Source organism: Crocodylus porosus, unplaced genomic scaffold (genome assembly GCF_001723895.1).
Source record: "Crocodylus porosus isolate Cpor-Errol unplaced genomic scaffold, CroPor_comp1, whole genome shotgun sequence".
Lineage (NCBI taxonomy): Eukaryota > Metazoa > Chordata > Crocodylia > Crocodylidae > Crocodylus > Crocodylus porosus.
This window is the reverse complement of record NW_017728936.1, coordinates 12174205-12189700: the sequence shown is the minus strand read 5'-3', so window position 1 is coordinate 12189700 and position 15496 is coordinate 12174205. Positions and strand designations below refer to the sequence as shown.

The 15496-nt window shown below is 49.9% G+C and overlaps 2 protein-coding genes across 4 annotated transcripts in view; both read right to left on the bottom strand.

The window, feature by feature from the left end:
- HMBS (hydroxymethylbilane synthase) overlaps positions 1-5586 on the bottom strand; it is an 18419-nt gene extending 12833 nt beyond the window's left edge. The window contains exons 1-2 of one of the 2 annotated variants that reach the window (XM_019547156.1): positions 5481-5586; positions 2831-2884 (exon numbers count right to left, since the gene is read on the bottom strand). In XM_019547156.1, the coding sequence (XP_019402701.1) occupies positions 2831-2884; positions 5481-5492 (66 nt within the window). In that variant the 5' untranslated portion in view covers positions 5493-5586. Of the gene's footprint in view, positions 1-2830; positions 2885-3808; positions 4833-5480 lie in introns of those variants that run through there. The other variant, XM_019547155.1, reaches the window with a different exon arrangement.
- A 348-nt stretch (positions 5587-5934) lies between these two features.
- VPS11 (VPS11, CORVET/HOPS core subunit) overlaps positions 5935-15496 on the bottom strand; it is a 15296-nt gene continuing 5734 nt past the window's right edge. The window contains exons 8-16 of one of the 2 annotated variants that reach the window (XM_019547153.1): positions 14473-14659; positions 13899-14042; positions 12932-13120; positions 12375-12536; positions 8653-8792; positions 8158-8360; positions 7409-7580; positions 7086-7308; positions 5935-6323 (exon numbers count right to left, since the gene is read on the bottom strand). In XM_019547153.1, the coding sequence (XP_019402698.1) occupies positions 6159-6323; positions 7086-7308; positions 7409-7580; positions 8158-8360; positions 8653-8792; positions 12375-12536; positions 12932-13120; positions 13899-14042; positions 14473-14659 (1585 nt within the window). In that variant the 3' untranslated portion in view covers positions 5935-6158. Of the gene's footprint in view, positions 6324-7085; positions 7309-7408; positions 7581-7748; positions 7886-8157; positions 8361-8652; positions 8793-12374; positions 12537-12931; positions 13121-13898; positions 14043-14472; positions 14660-15496 lie in introns of those variants that run through there. The other variant, XR_002103183.1, reaches the window with a different exon arrangement.

The window sequence follows — 15496 nt, the reverse complement described above, 5'->3', positions numbered from 1 at the left end:
GCTCCTACCCTGGGGGTTTTTAAGAGGAGGTTAGATGAACACCTTGCTGGGGTCGTTTGACCCCAGTACTCTTTCCTGCCAGGGCAGGGGGTCGGACTAGATGATCTGCTCAGGTCCCTTCCGACCCTAGCAACTACGAAACTATGAAGCTAGGGAACAAAGCCTGCAGGCCGGGATGCCCCTGGTCTCAAAGGCACACAAAATAGCTTGTTGACTCCCAGTTCGCTGAGTGACAATCTAAACCCTCCTGTGCTTGGCCTAGTGCTGCTATGGAACTGAGCGGGGGCCAGAATTCCCCATCTCTTGTTGAAATAATCTAATGAAACAAAGAAGCTGTTTCCAAACATGGGAGCTGCTTGGGTTTGACACGAGCCAAGCTCACTCTTGCACATGGGGAAAAGCAACAACTGAGTGCAACAGACAGAGCAGGCCAGAGGTTAGAAGCAGTAAAAAAAAAAAAAAAAAAAAGGCAAAGACCAGATCAGATGAGGTGACCTTCACCTTGCATTCTGACAGAAGGGTTGAGTTAAACCAGAGATGTCAAACTCCCCCAGCCCCAGTGTCTGCAAGCGCACACACAGCACAGGTCCCAGACTGGCTAGAGAGGCTGCCACGTGTGGCGTGCAGCCCCGTGCAGTGCAGTCCGGCATGCAGCGCAGGTAGTGCTCCAGCCAGACCATGCCACACGCAGTGCCTATTCCGGCCACTCCAAGATCCGGGCCACGTGCAGCAATCTTGTGCCATGGGACAGCCATGGGACCGGACATGCTGGGCAAGGGAAGGGGAGAGGGTCTGTGGACCCAGTCTGTCCAGCAGATAAGCTCTGTGCCATGTGTGTGTAACGTGCCTTGATTGGGTCTAATCAGACACAGAGGGAGCACCACGAGCTAGATGCAGGGTTCCATGGGTTAGATCCCGTCTGTGGGCCGTGTTTGATACTCCTGAGATAAACAGTCCACAGCAACTATGCTACCGAAGCAAAACCTAAAGAAACCTTCCACCAACCCTCAGCTGGAAGGAGGCAGCGTATCCTAGAGGTCACAGCTACAGAAAAGAGCCAGATCTCCTGCACGCTAATCTCTCTGCGACCGATTCACAGTTTGGCTGTGAGCAAGCTGCTTTGTTTGCTGCACCTTAGTTTTCCCACACGTGAAATAAGCCTGACCTCTTGTAAAATGCTGCCAGATTCCCAAGTGAATCACAGAGATGTGCAAAGTCTCATTACTGACAATTCTTAACAATAATCTGGGACACAGGGCTCTGCTACTCATTGCCACCAGGGAAAGCAAAGGTTCTTTCACCAAAGCTAATGTGCCTCATCCTCCAGCCTCCCTCAAAGTAAAGAAATGTTCCTACCGCTAACTGCCAGGGTGAGCAACGTTATCTCAGAACAAAACCGTAAAGGAAATTTATCTCTCTTTGCAAACCTGCTCCTACCAGCTGCAGTTAAGATAGCAAGAGACACACTCACTGTATCTCTCTGTACCCGCCCCCACCAGGCCCTTGTGAGGGTCCAAGCAGCATATAGTTTGCCACTATATCAAAGATACCTGATCCTCACTGGCAGCAAAATACAGACGGAAAGAATTTTTGTTTCACCTACAACAGAAAGGTAGTCAGATGCCCGTTACTTAAATTTCTCCCCTGATCTGACACTCAGACATGCCAGGTAACAGCCAAGGGACTAAGGTTCCATTTATTCAAATAGCTGATCCAGGCTAGGCAGCCATGGGACAAGCTTCTCATCCTCAGCCTCAACAATGTGCGACAACTCCAACATGCAGGGATCTCCCCCTACCTCTGCTCTCAAGGGGACCGCAAGCACTAACTGCTGCCAGAACGCTGTCCTAACCCCAGGAGCTCATTCTTCAGCAAACACGTAATTACTGAATTCTAGGGCTGCTTTCAGGAGGGAACTTGGGTGCTTTTGGTTACACCACAGGGGAAAAAAGGTAATCTGTATAAACACAAACAAATACATTTGTTTCCCAATAACAACTTTGTATTTAATTCAAGAACCCAAAGATGCTTTACTAATGCCTGGGGTGTGAGGTTTCACAAATTACTGATTTACATTACTGGTCCAAGTTGACAAAGAAGAAAACAGAGGCTCAAATAAATCACGAGCAACATGCAAGACTGCACACTATTTTAGGGTTCCAAAGCACAGACCTAGAACTTCACTAGCTGCACTTGTGAGCCAGGAGGGCTCAGCATCTCTGAAAAATAATTTGCTAGGGCACAGACAGAGGTAATGACTGTATCACTATCAAAGGATACCAACGTAAGCTTCTAGGGTATCCCAGTTGCATCTGCAGGACTCTGTAGTGCTACAAGCATAGCAAAGCCACTACAACCCTAACCCCGAGTTGCTCAGAGTCACGGTAAAAAGTGCGTGTGATGACCTGCATCACTGCAAGATCACGCAGGTAAGAGTCTGAACCTCCCAGCTGAGGTACACCCACACCCTCCTTTTAACGCTTCTGATGAGTATGTCCATCCAGCCTCTTAGTTGCATGAAGTTGGTACTTAAACTGAGACAGCACCTTAGGAGAGACAGATCTCTCTGAATAGCCCCCATCAAACGCTACTGGAGGAACCCCAAGTCCTGCACTGTGCCTTGTATGCGGCATGCCTGAAACGCACCGTTTCCTGGATATACACCTACGTAAGTACTGCACAAAGGCTTTTCAAAACTGAAATGAGCCACCTACGTTTTCTACTTTAAGGAATACAGCAGCAAGGTTTTAAGCAGCACAATATTTCCTGTTGAAAAGAGACTCAACAGTGTAGCCATGCCAGGACAGAAGTTAGAACAACAGAAACTTACCTGGCTCTTCCTGGTGCCCACTCGGATAACTCTGTCTTTCAGGCCATTTTTGTCCTGCAAAATGCATTACATTTATTTGTAAAATTAAAACGGGTCCCTGAATTCATAGGTCCACAGGGTTTTCTTTACAAATGTTTGTGGCACCTCACAGCTCATTCTGCCTACCAGAGCAGTTAAAGTGTGCCCTCAGGCTGGCAGCCACCTCTTCCTACGCTGAACAAAATATCTAATGCACAAATCTATTAAAGAATAAGCTACTAAAAAAAGCATCATCTCCAGCTACAGCTGAAGTGTCCAGCATTTCACAGAAGGCAGTCAGCCATCCGGCAGACTCAGGACAAGAGTGTAAGTCACCAAACACTGTCAACTTTAGCATAAAAAACTGACAGTCCCATTTTGGTTCATATATTGACTTCCACAGCAAGTCCAGTTTGCAGGACTGGGCGTCATAAACTTTACGTTCGGTTCCTCTTAAATAAATATCCCATAATTAAGGGTCATTCATTAAGAAAACACATTTCATCCTTATACAAAAAGGTCCGTCTTCAAAATGTACAAAGGTTAATTTCTCTCTGCATACTCGCTGACACCTTAGCTACCAGACCTTTAAGTTACGATGAATTAACAGCTAAAACCGATTCATTCCGCACCTGGCATAAATAGAAAATTGTAGCCCCCATTTAGTTTCTCACCCCTCCTACCTGACATGTTTTCAACGCTATCTTTTAATTAAGACAAACACTGCAGACACGCAAACTTCTGACAACTTAATTGGCACTTTTTTCAAGCGGGAAGTGCTACTCCCCTGGTTCAAGACCCCATCCTGCACAAACTCAGGAAAGAAAAGATGGCTAGATGTTTAAGCTTGGGCTGTGAAAGGACACCCCCTCCCCCACCCAAAAAATTTCAGAGTACAGACACACTGACTGTAATTATCATGAAAAACACCAGTCTGGAACGCAACATCCACTTCTTTACCTGGCTGTTCCTTGATGTACAATTTTCCATGCCTAAGGATAAATTCACTCCAAAGTCTGTTTAGTTATATAAGCAGCAGACGCTCCTTAAATCAGAAGAAGAGGGAAGCTGCTGCCCCTGCTGCTTAGCACAACATGTGCGAGAACATGTGCTAAAGGAAGGGGACATTCTGTTTGTGACCCTCCTAATCTAACCTGGGCACAGAGATAAGAAATGGGAGGCAGCTACAGTACGGGTTGGATTAGGAGATTGGGAGGGAATGGCCATCACAGCAAGAAAAGGGGGTGGGATCAGTGGAGGTTGTCAGCTCTTCGGGGAAGGGAATTAAGCTACAGCGGCTACCTTCGCAGCATTCTCTGAGGAAAAAGTACTGCACTGAATCAATTGGAAAAACTAGGTAGTGGTATCGACCCACCTGAAAATTGCTAGCATTGCCCGGTAGCAATATTACAGTTGTTATTAATAAAATAAACGAATGTTCTTAAAAATGAATCTTAAAAGCATTAATTTAATTCCAATGCCTAGCATTTACCACCTCCTTTGACTACTACCGTAACCTAGGATTCTGAATTGGGCTTTATGTTAACAGATTACCAAATGCACAAAAGATTTCCTTTTTATAGCTGGCTCAATAAAGTCCAAGGCAACATTAACTGTGTGTAACGTTGATTTGAGTAAGGACACGATTGCACATTATCCACCAGGCTAGTAACACCCTAAGGAGCAAACTGAAGTCAAACATGAGCATCACATCCAGAAACACAGCATACAGTTCATCAGATCTATACAGGAGGGCTCACGTGCATACTTAGGCACCCCCAACTCCTTTCTCTCTTACTGTTTGGGGCACTTCACTCATACGAAAGGAACATGTCTGCCTCCATGGCATGCGGTATTGCACAATATTTATCAATTAACTTCACTGACACACTTTGCTGTCAGTGAAAACACCAATTTTGCTTTGCCACAGACTCCTCAGCACCGCTGTACATAAATACTTCTGTACCCTGATCCCCTTCTGTGTACTCCTTGCTGGGACACCTATCGTTGTTAGGACAGCAAGCTCCACCTTCACTGGTGTTGCCTCCCCAAAACAAACATCCTGTTCGACTGCGATGCAGAAACTTCTTCCTAAGAACACCACAAACTGCCAGGTGGGAAAGGCAAAGGTGAACTTCATCTCTGCAGAGAAACCACCTTCTGGTTTCAAAGGATTAGGCAGCCAACGCAAATACCTCAGAAATGGCAAGCTCCCCAAGATTCCTAATGAAATGGAATCTGCCTGAACCCAGCTTTAATTCTGTTGAATTTTAAGACACGAAACAATTGATTTGGCAGCTGTGAGAGTGCCAGAGCTGCAGCCCGGCGCCCAGAGCCGCGATGGCGCCGCCACGAGTAAAGCAAGCGCCCAGTCCGTCCGGCTCCCGCAGAGGCGAGGCCTGTCCCATCCCGGGCTGCAGGCTCCGCCGCGGCCCGGCCGCGCGTACAGAAGGGCAGGGCGGGGCAGGGGACGACCCAGGGCTGCGGCCCGCGGGACTCCCGGTGGGCTCTCAGCAGCTCGGTCCGGCGCAGGCGCGCGCGGCCTGACGTCACAGGCACGCGACGCGCGGGGCACTCGGGGGGCGGGGCCCGGGGACCCGGGAGCTGGCGCGGAGGCCCGGGTGGGACTCACCGTGGCGGACATGGCGGCTCCCACACGGGCCGCGGACCGGAGCCGAAGCCAGTGCTGCGCACCATCCCACCCGGCCGCCTCAGCACCAGCTTCCGCTACGTCACTTCCAGGTCGTGGCGCTAACACAGCCTGGGTTCTGACCCCGCGCAGGCGCACTGCGCCCCCGGGGCGATGCGGTCAGGCCCTGCTCGGACCCGAGTGCTCAGGCGGACGGGCCGGGCTCCAATGGGCAGAACCGGGACAAGCGGGGGACAGCCGCCGCAACCTAAGCGCCAAAAACTACCCCCCGCCCACCCCCACCTCTGGGTAAAGCCTCCTGCTGCGACCCCTGCTCCTCCCAGGCTCGGGCAGCACCACTGCCCCTGCTCTCAGCAACACCCGCAGCAGGACTCGAGCCTGCACCAATGCACTAGGGTGGGCACGGGGGCCAGGGCGCGAGGCTAGCTGAGGCTAATGCATCCTGGCTTGGGTTCAAACCCATGCCCAGAGCATGGGGTTTATTTTTTTATATATATTTTAACAACATGGTAGCTTCCGTCTTCCTCTTATCTCGTCACTGGCGGGTTTACAAGTCATTGGAGGAATTCAAGAAATCAAGATGCAATAGCCGAGTCCCTCAAGATACACATGGCACACTAGAAGGACCAAGCAGGGTGGCGTCCGACGTGGGAGCAGACTCTAGGTGCTGCGTTTCGTATGTATGAGGAGTTCCCTCTGTAGACCAGCATCAACAGTCGTGGCAGATTTGCCTGGCGGCAGGTCAGTGATGAGGGTGAGCTTGTTGAAAACCCCACGACCGAAGTAGTCAGCAACAACGGAGAAGCCATCATTAGAGCACTTAAGCTATTGGGAACAAAGACATCTGATTAAGAGGGGGCTGAATCCTGCTGCAAAAGTATTCCTACCCACCCTGCGGCATTCAGGAGCCAGGCAGCTCTGCTGGGTCACGTACAAGCACAGCAGAGCTGTCATCGTCCTGGGACCCTCCTGTCAGCGCCCAGTTACACTAAGGTTTTGTAAAAACTGATACTCATCCCTTAAGGCTGGTCACATTATCGTGTTACTTTAGGAGAGGCACAGAATCTATGGGTAAACATGCCAAGCTGAATGCTGGGCTTTCAACATGGCTTCTGTATGTCGCCTGACCCACAATTTCCCAATGTGCTCATTAGCATGCAGAGCTGGCATGTTCTAACCCAGGCTGAGAAAAGATCCTTTTCTGAGCCAATTCCACTGTGACCAGCATTCTTTTCCTTCCTGATGTACACTGCCATCTGACGGCCTAAGCCACTGGGCAGAGTTCCTGTGCGCCACTGAACAGCTGCTTTAGCTATGGTACTTGAAAGGAGATCATCTCCACCTCCATTCTGAGACCACAAAAAAAAAAAAAAAGGAGCGGGGGTAGAAGTCATCTTAGAACCAGGTCACTCAGCTCCCCGTGCTCTATTACTTGGAGTCGACACGACCCTGTCTGCAAAGCAGCTTGCCTTCTGTTCCCAACAGGTATCAGACAACACGCAGAAGCCTGAACTCGTGTGCTATTAACCCACAGCTATTTAAAACCCAGCAAGCACAAAGGGAAGACAGTAATGGTGACATCTCTACCTGATGCTGAAACTGATCGTGTAGGTCTCTCTTCTGCTCTTGGGCTCGGATCATGTCCATCACTTTGCGGTTTTCCGGCATGCAGGTGGGACACTCAGAATCGCTCTCAGAGTAGCTCTCAAAGCAGTGCTGATGGAAGGAATGGCCACACAGGAAGTGGACAGACGGCAACTCCAGGGCACCTGTACAGATGCTGCATTTTGTCTTCTGGAAGATCTTGGGACTGAGACAATAGGAGCAAAAGGGTGGTAAAAGACAGAAAATATTTTTTCTTCATGTGAACTAGACATCCCATCACAAGATAAGAAACCCTGAGGTCCAACCTTGTTTTGAGCTCTTCAATCTCCTGGCGGATCTTTGTGGTTTCTTCACGGTACTTCTGAATCCTCTGCTCATCCTGCTCAATCTGACGACTCTGCTTCTGCAGCTTGTTGATCAGATAATCCTTGATCACAGATAGCGTGGCTGTGGAGTTGTGAGCCAGAGTCTGCACGACTATGATAACCAACATGTGGGTACAGAAACAGACAGGGATTTGCAAAAGCGACACTGCTTTCCTCAAAAATGCCACCTGAAGGCCAGGGCGATGGTTTTACTATACTGCCAACCTCTTGATGTAATGAAAGAAGTTAAGCTTTGGAGTATCTGGTAGGAGACACTAACCATAAAAGAGGTAGCAGGGATCATGTCTGGGTGGCTAGGGCAAGGGACCTGGCAGTAAGGAAATCTGGATTTTATTCCATCTTTGCCAACTCACTCTGGGGCTTTGGACAATTCACTTCTGTGCTTTGGACTTCCCACTGGAGGACAGGAATAAGGCTCAGTCACTTCACAGATGGGTTGTGAGACTTATTTCAAAGTTCCCGTCTTTAAATCAAGGAAGTATATTCTTACTCTCTACTCTTTTATCCTTCAGTACACGATACTAGGGAACTAGCTTTGCCTTTGCATGATCTCTAGCTGCATTAGTAGGAGATCAGTTGTGTCCTCAGCTAGTACCCTTCTGCTCAAGCCCTCAGTCTAAAGGGAGTATGCTCCATCCCTGTTCTCTTGAGGTAGGTGTTGTCATTACCGAGCAGTGGAGGCATGAGGTTCTTGTTTTCTATGCGTTTCAGCACTGTTGTGATGTATTCCTTGCAGTTCTCCTCCTTCCGGGCAAAATAGCTGAGAGCCTGTTCCCAGAGGCATGCCTCCTGGTCTCCATACAGCTCACATACCTCAATCACCTTCCTGTACTGCTCATTCTGCATGTGATAATGCATGATCTGTTGAAAACTGAAGGGAAGGGTAAATTAGTTAAGTCAATCCTCTTTTCCCTTATACTACAGCCTGGTGTCCCTATAGTAGCAACCACATAATCCCGCCTGCACTAAGGCCAACCAAAGAGAACAAACCCCTCCTACTATACATAACACTGCCCTTCTAACATAGTATGGGTCCCTGTAGATCTGTCGCCTGAGGCAGGATCCTGTTTGAAACTCTCAGAGGACCTTTACCCTCGGAGAGCAGAAAGGTCTGTAGCCAAGTCGCTGGGGGGGTGGAGATGGGGATAGGAAGCAGCACTCACAGTTTGCCCTGTTCATAGAGGTAGAGGACTCCATCCTTGAAGTTGTGCATCTGACATAAGACTAAGGCTTTATCAAAGACACGTCTGAACTTTCCACTCTTCAGTAAGGTGATGGCTTCACTGTGAAGTTTCTCTTTGATCTAGGCACAAAGCCAACCACAACACTAAGTCTCAGAAGACAGATATTCTACCCCAAAGACCAGACACCTACCCCTAACAGCTCTTATGGCAAGAGTGGACAAATTAAAGCCCGCAGGCCAAATCTGGCCCAACTGACTGGATCTGTCCTGTGGACGGGTACCCGCCAGTTAATTGGATCCAGCCCACAGCTGTTCCCAGCACAAATGCAGCTGCCTGGCTACTGCTTGGCTCCCCCTCAACTCCCCTGGCTCCTCCTCTTCCTACCCCCACTGCATGGCTGGGGAGAGTGAGACGTAAGCTGCAGCTGGGCAGCTCCTGCTCCAGCATGCGGGGCTCCAGCTCCCAGCTGCCTTCCAGCCACTCAACCACCCGGAGTGATGAGCAGCCCCCTGCAGGCAGCAGAGTGGGTGAAAGGCAGCTGGGAGCTGGAGGTCTGCACAATGAGGCAGGAACCACTTGGCTGCAGCTCCCCCACCCTATCTGGAGCAGGCAGAGGACGAGCCAGGGAGAGGGGAGGAGCAGCTGGAGGGCTGGGACTTCAATGAGCTAGATTTCAGGAGGGTAGACTTCAACGAGCTAAGGAGAATCATTGGGGAAGCACTAAGGTCCCGGAGGGGAGGGGAGCCAGGTGTCCAAGGAGAGCGGTCACTCCTTAAGCGGACGATTCTCCAAGCCCTAAAGGGAGGTAATCCCAACACAGATCAAAAGGGGGCAGGAGGGCACAAAAGCCCCCATGGCTCACCAAAAGCATCTGGAAATGTCTCCTAGCTAAAAGGGAGGCGCACGCCCAATGGAAGGGAGAGGCCATCACCAGGGAGGACTATACTGCGGTTCCTCAGGGATGCAGGGGGGCAGTCAGGAAGGCCAGGGCGGAGCTGGGACTGGGACTAGCTTCCCAGATCGAGGACAACAAGGAGTCCTTTTTTACATAGGGGGCAAGAAGAAGGTTCTGGGTAACGTTGGGCCCCCGCAGGACACGCTAGGAAATTTGGCTGTCACACCAGATGACAAAGCTAACCTATTTAACAATTTCTTTGCCTCCATTTTCCTGAGCAGGGACCGGAACAGCCACACCCCCACCCCGGGTCCACCGTACACCCCAGGGGAGGCACACCTCAGCCAAGGGTGAGGAGCTAGTCAGGGAACTTCTGGAGGGACTGGATGTATTCAAATCAGCTGGTCCGGATGATCTCCACCCCCGAGTACCGAGGGAATTAGCTGCGGTCATTGCGGGACCCCTGGCACAGCTGCACGAGCACTCATGGTGCTCTGGTGTGGTGCCAGAGGACTGCAAGAGGGCCAACGTGGTTCCCATCTTCAAGAAGGGGAGGAAGGAGGACCCGGGGAACTATAGGCCAGTTAGTCTTACCTCGATCCTGGGGAAGCTTTTTGAGAGAATGGTTCTGGTGCATGTCCACAAGGAGCCAGCGGGGGAGATTATGCTTAGGGGCAACCAACATGGGCTCATTCGAGGCAAGTCCTGTCAGACCAACGTGGTGGCCTTCTACGACCAGGTCACCAAATCCTTAGACGCAGGGGTAGCAGTGGACATAGTCTTTCTGGACTTTCGGAAGGCCTTCGACACAGTCTCTCACCCCGTTCTCATTAAGAAACGGGGAACGTGGTGTCGACACCTACACAGCGGGATGGGCCGCCAATTGGCTGGAGGGCCGCACCCAGAGAGTGGGGGTGGACAGGTCATTTTCAACCTGGAGGGATGTGGGCAGCGGGGTCCCGCAGGACTCGGTCCTCAGGCCCACACTGTTCAACAGCTTCATCAGTGACTTGGACGAGGGGGTAAAAAGCACCCTGTTCAAAGTTGCTGATGACACTAAGATGTTGGGGGGGATGTGGGTACGCTAGAAGGTAAGAATAGGCTGCAATCAGACCTAGACAGGTTACAGGGGTGCGTGGATGAGAATAGGATGGGATTCAACGCCAACAAGCGCACAGGCCACAGCTGGAGTACCGCGTCCAGTTCCGGGCGCCGCACTTCAGAAGGGATTTGGACAACGTGGAGAGGGTCCAGAGGAGGCCACTCGCACGATCAGGGGGCAGCAGGGCAGGCCCTACAAGGTGAGGCTCCGGGACCTGAACCTGTTCAGCCTCCACAAGAGAAGGCCGAGGGGGGCATCTAGTGGCCGGTTACTAACTAGTCAGGGGGGACCAGCAGGCATTGGGGGAGTCACTGTTCCCCCCCCGAGCACTACCAGGAGCGACTAGGAATAACCGTCACAAGCTGGCAGAGGCTAGATTTAGGTTAGACATCAGGAGGCGCTACTTCACGGTCAGGGCAGCTAGGATCTGGAACCAACTTCCAAGAGAAGTGGTGCTGGCTCCTACCCTGGAGGTCTTTAAGAGAAGGCTAGATGAACACCTTGCTGGGGGTCATTTGACCCCAGTACTCTTTCCTGCCACGGCAGGGGGGCGGACTCAAGGATCTGCTCGGGTCCCTTCCGACCCTACTAACTACGAAAGTACGACTGCACCAGGAGCAACGCTGCCAGAAAGCTGTGCACTCTTGCCCGACTAGGGCAGGAACCCAGCGCCGGCTGCCCTGGACAGGGCTCAGCCCTATGGAGAGCATTGCTGGGGCAGCCAAGGTGGGGCGCTCGCACCTGCATCACGCTGCCAAGCATGTTCTGCTGCATGCACCCATTGCCCTTCCTTCACCCCCAACCCCCGGCAAGCTCCTAGGACCTGCTGCACAGGCAGCAGCCCACACGCCTCACGCCCCCACACCCTATACACAATATAAAAAGCATAAAACTGTCTCTTGAGCTATTATGCAATTGCCTCTAAATGCACGCAAGTCAGGAAAAAATACTTTTTGAATTACATTATATGGTATATATTTGATTTTTAGTCTACGATTTGCTTTATCTATAATACGTTACCAACAACATCTTCTAAAAGATTGTGTGTGCATGGCCCGACAGGTCTAAATTCACTAAGTGGTCTTCGAGCCAAAATAACTGCCCACCACCGCCTCATGGCATAGAACAGGGGTGGGGCAATTATTTTGGGCGGTGGGCTCCTTACTGGAGTTTTGGCAAACCATCGAGGGCCACATAATGGGCAGCCAGAGGCAGATAATTATCCATTTTCTAAATATTTTAGGGGCCCCGTGGGCCGGATAGAATGGCCTGGCAGGCTGCATCTGGCCCACGGGCCGCATTTTGCCTGCCCCTGGCATAGAAGCTCCTCTCCTATCCTCTGGATAGGAGGAATTCTGCTTTGATTTGATACTGCAGCAACTGCCTGTAGAAAAACAGCTTTCAGCACAGGACAGAGAGGGTGGAGATCTGCGGGCTAAGGCATTTGCCCATGGGATTGCAGTTTCCAAAAGCTACGATGAGCGAGACCCCCAAAGAACCAAAGCAGTAATAGTTTTGTTCCAATGGGGCACAGAAGATGGGAGGGGACTGGCCTGGCCTGGCCATTTTTCTGTCTAGCATATCAAGCCAGGGTTATAACCAAGCTAACAATGCACAAAGAGAGAGCTCCCAGACTAACGACATACAAGCAGAGAGCCTGGGCTCGAAAGCACTTTCCAGTTGCAAGAATGAAGGAGGTCATACCTGTGGATCCCGTTCGTGTGCCCAGTTCTGAAGCCGCAGTTCCAGCAGCGTGTCATAGACACCTTGGGAAGAGTCATGCTGCACTTCTGTCATGTGCTCCAGAAAAGCCTTCAGCTCCCGAGAGTTGTTGGCAAATATTGGAATGAACTCCTCCGAATTAGCCTTAAAACAAGCCAGAAGGACACTTTCACACGCTGTCCAGTCTCAAGTGTACACTTCCCACCTTGTACAGAATGAGCTCAGCTAATCTCCTCAGAAATTTGCCTCTTTCTTGAGGAGCAGTACACATCTAGACCCTGAACATTCAAACCGGTGCATGCCAGATCCCAGGAACCCCTTTCAAAGTCACCACAGTGGGAATTCTCAATCCTGCCCAATACCACAAGTAACCATAGCCTTTCCTCCTCCTAAGTTAAGCCTCCAGTACTACCTGAACTCTATCCAGGACCAGAAATCTCACATTGCCCCAACGTTTTCTACCACCATTTAAGTGTAAAAATCATCAGTGAAAAAAAAGCAACACAAGAGTTGCTTCTCTCCTCTCGAGTGTACCCTACCTTTTTCACCTCCAGCATCCCAGGCCCTTCGCAGTCTCCTGATGGCCGGTAATCTGTGCACAGGATCTTCAACAGTTCTGTGGTCTCATTGGGGACATGGTGCATGAGGATTTTGCCATACCGCTTCATATTGCTCTCTGCCTGGTCATAGGGCAGCTTGCCAATGTAACGCAAGGCCTCCTGGTAATTCTGTAAAGAGCAGCTGATCAGGCAAACCAGGAGCCACTTTGGTCCTCCAAGTAAAAAGGTCAAACCTGTCTGCCCTACAGGCAGCACTTGAAAAGCTCTTTAAAAAATGCCATAAATACCTTTTAAACCAAATGAGAACTTTGCCTATCATTGCTCTGCCCACCTCTGGATTGCATCTAGAGGAGTGACACTGATCCTGGACACAACAGAGCTAACACTAGATTTTACACCAGTATTTCCCAGACTAGGATATACACACCTCTGATGTTATGCAGCAACATTTCTAAAGGGTACATGGGAGGAAGACATGGGAAGGCAAAATATTGTGTAAACAGAGATATACAGGAAAAAAAATGACCCTCTCTCTCTTAGTTACAGTGCATGCGTACTCACAAAGTACACACTTTCTATTATCCATAACATGGAATAATAGGGGGAGCACAGCAATACAGCCAACAAACACAGGGAGGCAACTCAAGAGTGAGAACTGCTGCCTTAGGTTATGTCCATTTCAATCCTTGGTCACACGCTGCTCAAGATCCTTCCCCTTAAGGAACACCAAAGGTACCTCTAACTTGTCTACTAACACTCTTTCATGTGGATCAGAGAGATCTGAACAGCACACAGCCACAGCAGCTCTCTGTAGTGGCACCACAATTGTTCGTTCCCCCGAGTACTTTACACACCAACACCAAATGGAAGAGGCTCCATTATAAAGAGAAGGGGTTTCACACCACACAGAAGACCCAGAGAGAAACAGATCGTGGTATCTCCTCACCTTGATATCCTCCAGCTGGATTTTGAGGTACCATTCATGGTGCGCATGCTTTTCTGCCAGGTACACAGCGTGGGAGTAGTAACCTGCTTGGCGGAGCACCTTGATTGCTGTCTCCACATCGAAGTGAACTTCACTCTCACTAGTCTATAAAGAAGGAATGCAGGGTAGTGGGTGTGACCGGCTGACAAGCAAAGAACCTCAACCCTGTTGCTACAGAAAGACTGGCTGACGTACCCGAACACCTGCCAGTAACCATTAACATCTTTCATGCAAGATGAGGATTGACGCTGTATGTGGCCTGTGTTCCAGCTACACTCTGCCAAGTTTTTTAAGGGTTAATCACAGTAGGAACACTGCAGTCTCCCATACACAAAGCTTTAAAACTGCAAGGCAGGTACATATGTAATGCTGCTAGGCCCTTGGACATGAGCACATGAGAACGTCAAGGGAACTATTCTGCTATACTTGCACGGGCAAAGCTACTAGTACAAATCAGCCTATCTTACTATTACCCCTTTGCTAGTCCCCATGGTGACCTCATAATTTGCACAATTGTTTTGCCTTTCCCCATTACCTTGATGAACTCTTCCAATTTGGAACTGTCTTTGAGCTTGGTGTAGCAGTTCAGCAGCAATGTCGTGTGGTCTGCATTGGCCAAGGACTGCAGATGGAGCGTCTGCAAGTAGGCTGTCAGATTGTGGATGCGCTGAGCATCCAGGAACTTCCGAATGACGTAAGATGGCTCTAGTTTCCCAATGGTGCTTACAGGATAAAGACATTACAGGAGAAAGGTTTGTATGGCAAAGTAGACCGGCAAGAGGAGAATCAACCCACAAGCAGAAAAGTCAGCACTCAACCAGCACCTGCGCATCCAGAGACAAAAGTGCTTTCTTACGTAGAGCAGACAGACAGAAGATTCTGTCTATAGCTAAAATGAAATGCAGAAAGTTACTCTGGGCCCCACCACAAAGGTTCTTAATACAATATAAGGGTTATAAGCCCTGATATATATGGAGGAACACAGGTCACAGTTAAAGCAAATATTTCAAGGATAGCAACTTCTAAGCATTTCCCAAGGAAATACTAACAACCAACCAGACTCAAGGTCTGCCTAGTCATGCCCTCTCTCTAACAGGAACCAGACTCAGCAAAGATACAAGAATCCCATCAACATTTGTATACAGAACTGCAACAATGCGACCCTCCTGCAAGGCACTTCTAATCGCAAGGAATCAGGGAAAGGTTTAACTCCTAAAACATGAGCTTTCAAACCTTCCCACATTTTACTGCTTTTATTAATCATCACCTCCTTGAATTCCTATCCATACGGACATCAACTTCCTTTAATCTTACTCAGCTGTCGACATCATCAAAAGACATCCCGTGTTAAGGAGTTTCAATTACACCGTGTGAACAGAAGTACTTCCTTTTAGTTTCATAGTTTCTAGGGTCGGAAGGGACCTGAGCAGATCATCTAGTCCGACCCCCTGCCCTGGCAGGAAAGAAAGAGGACTGGGGTCAAACGACCCCAGCAAGATGTGCATCTAACCTCCTCTTAAACACCCCCAGGGTAGGAGCCTGCACCACTTCTCTTGGAA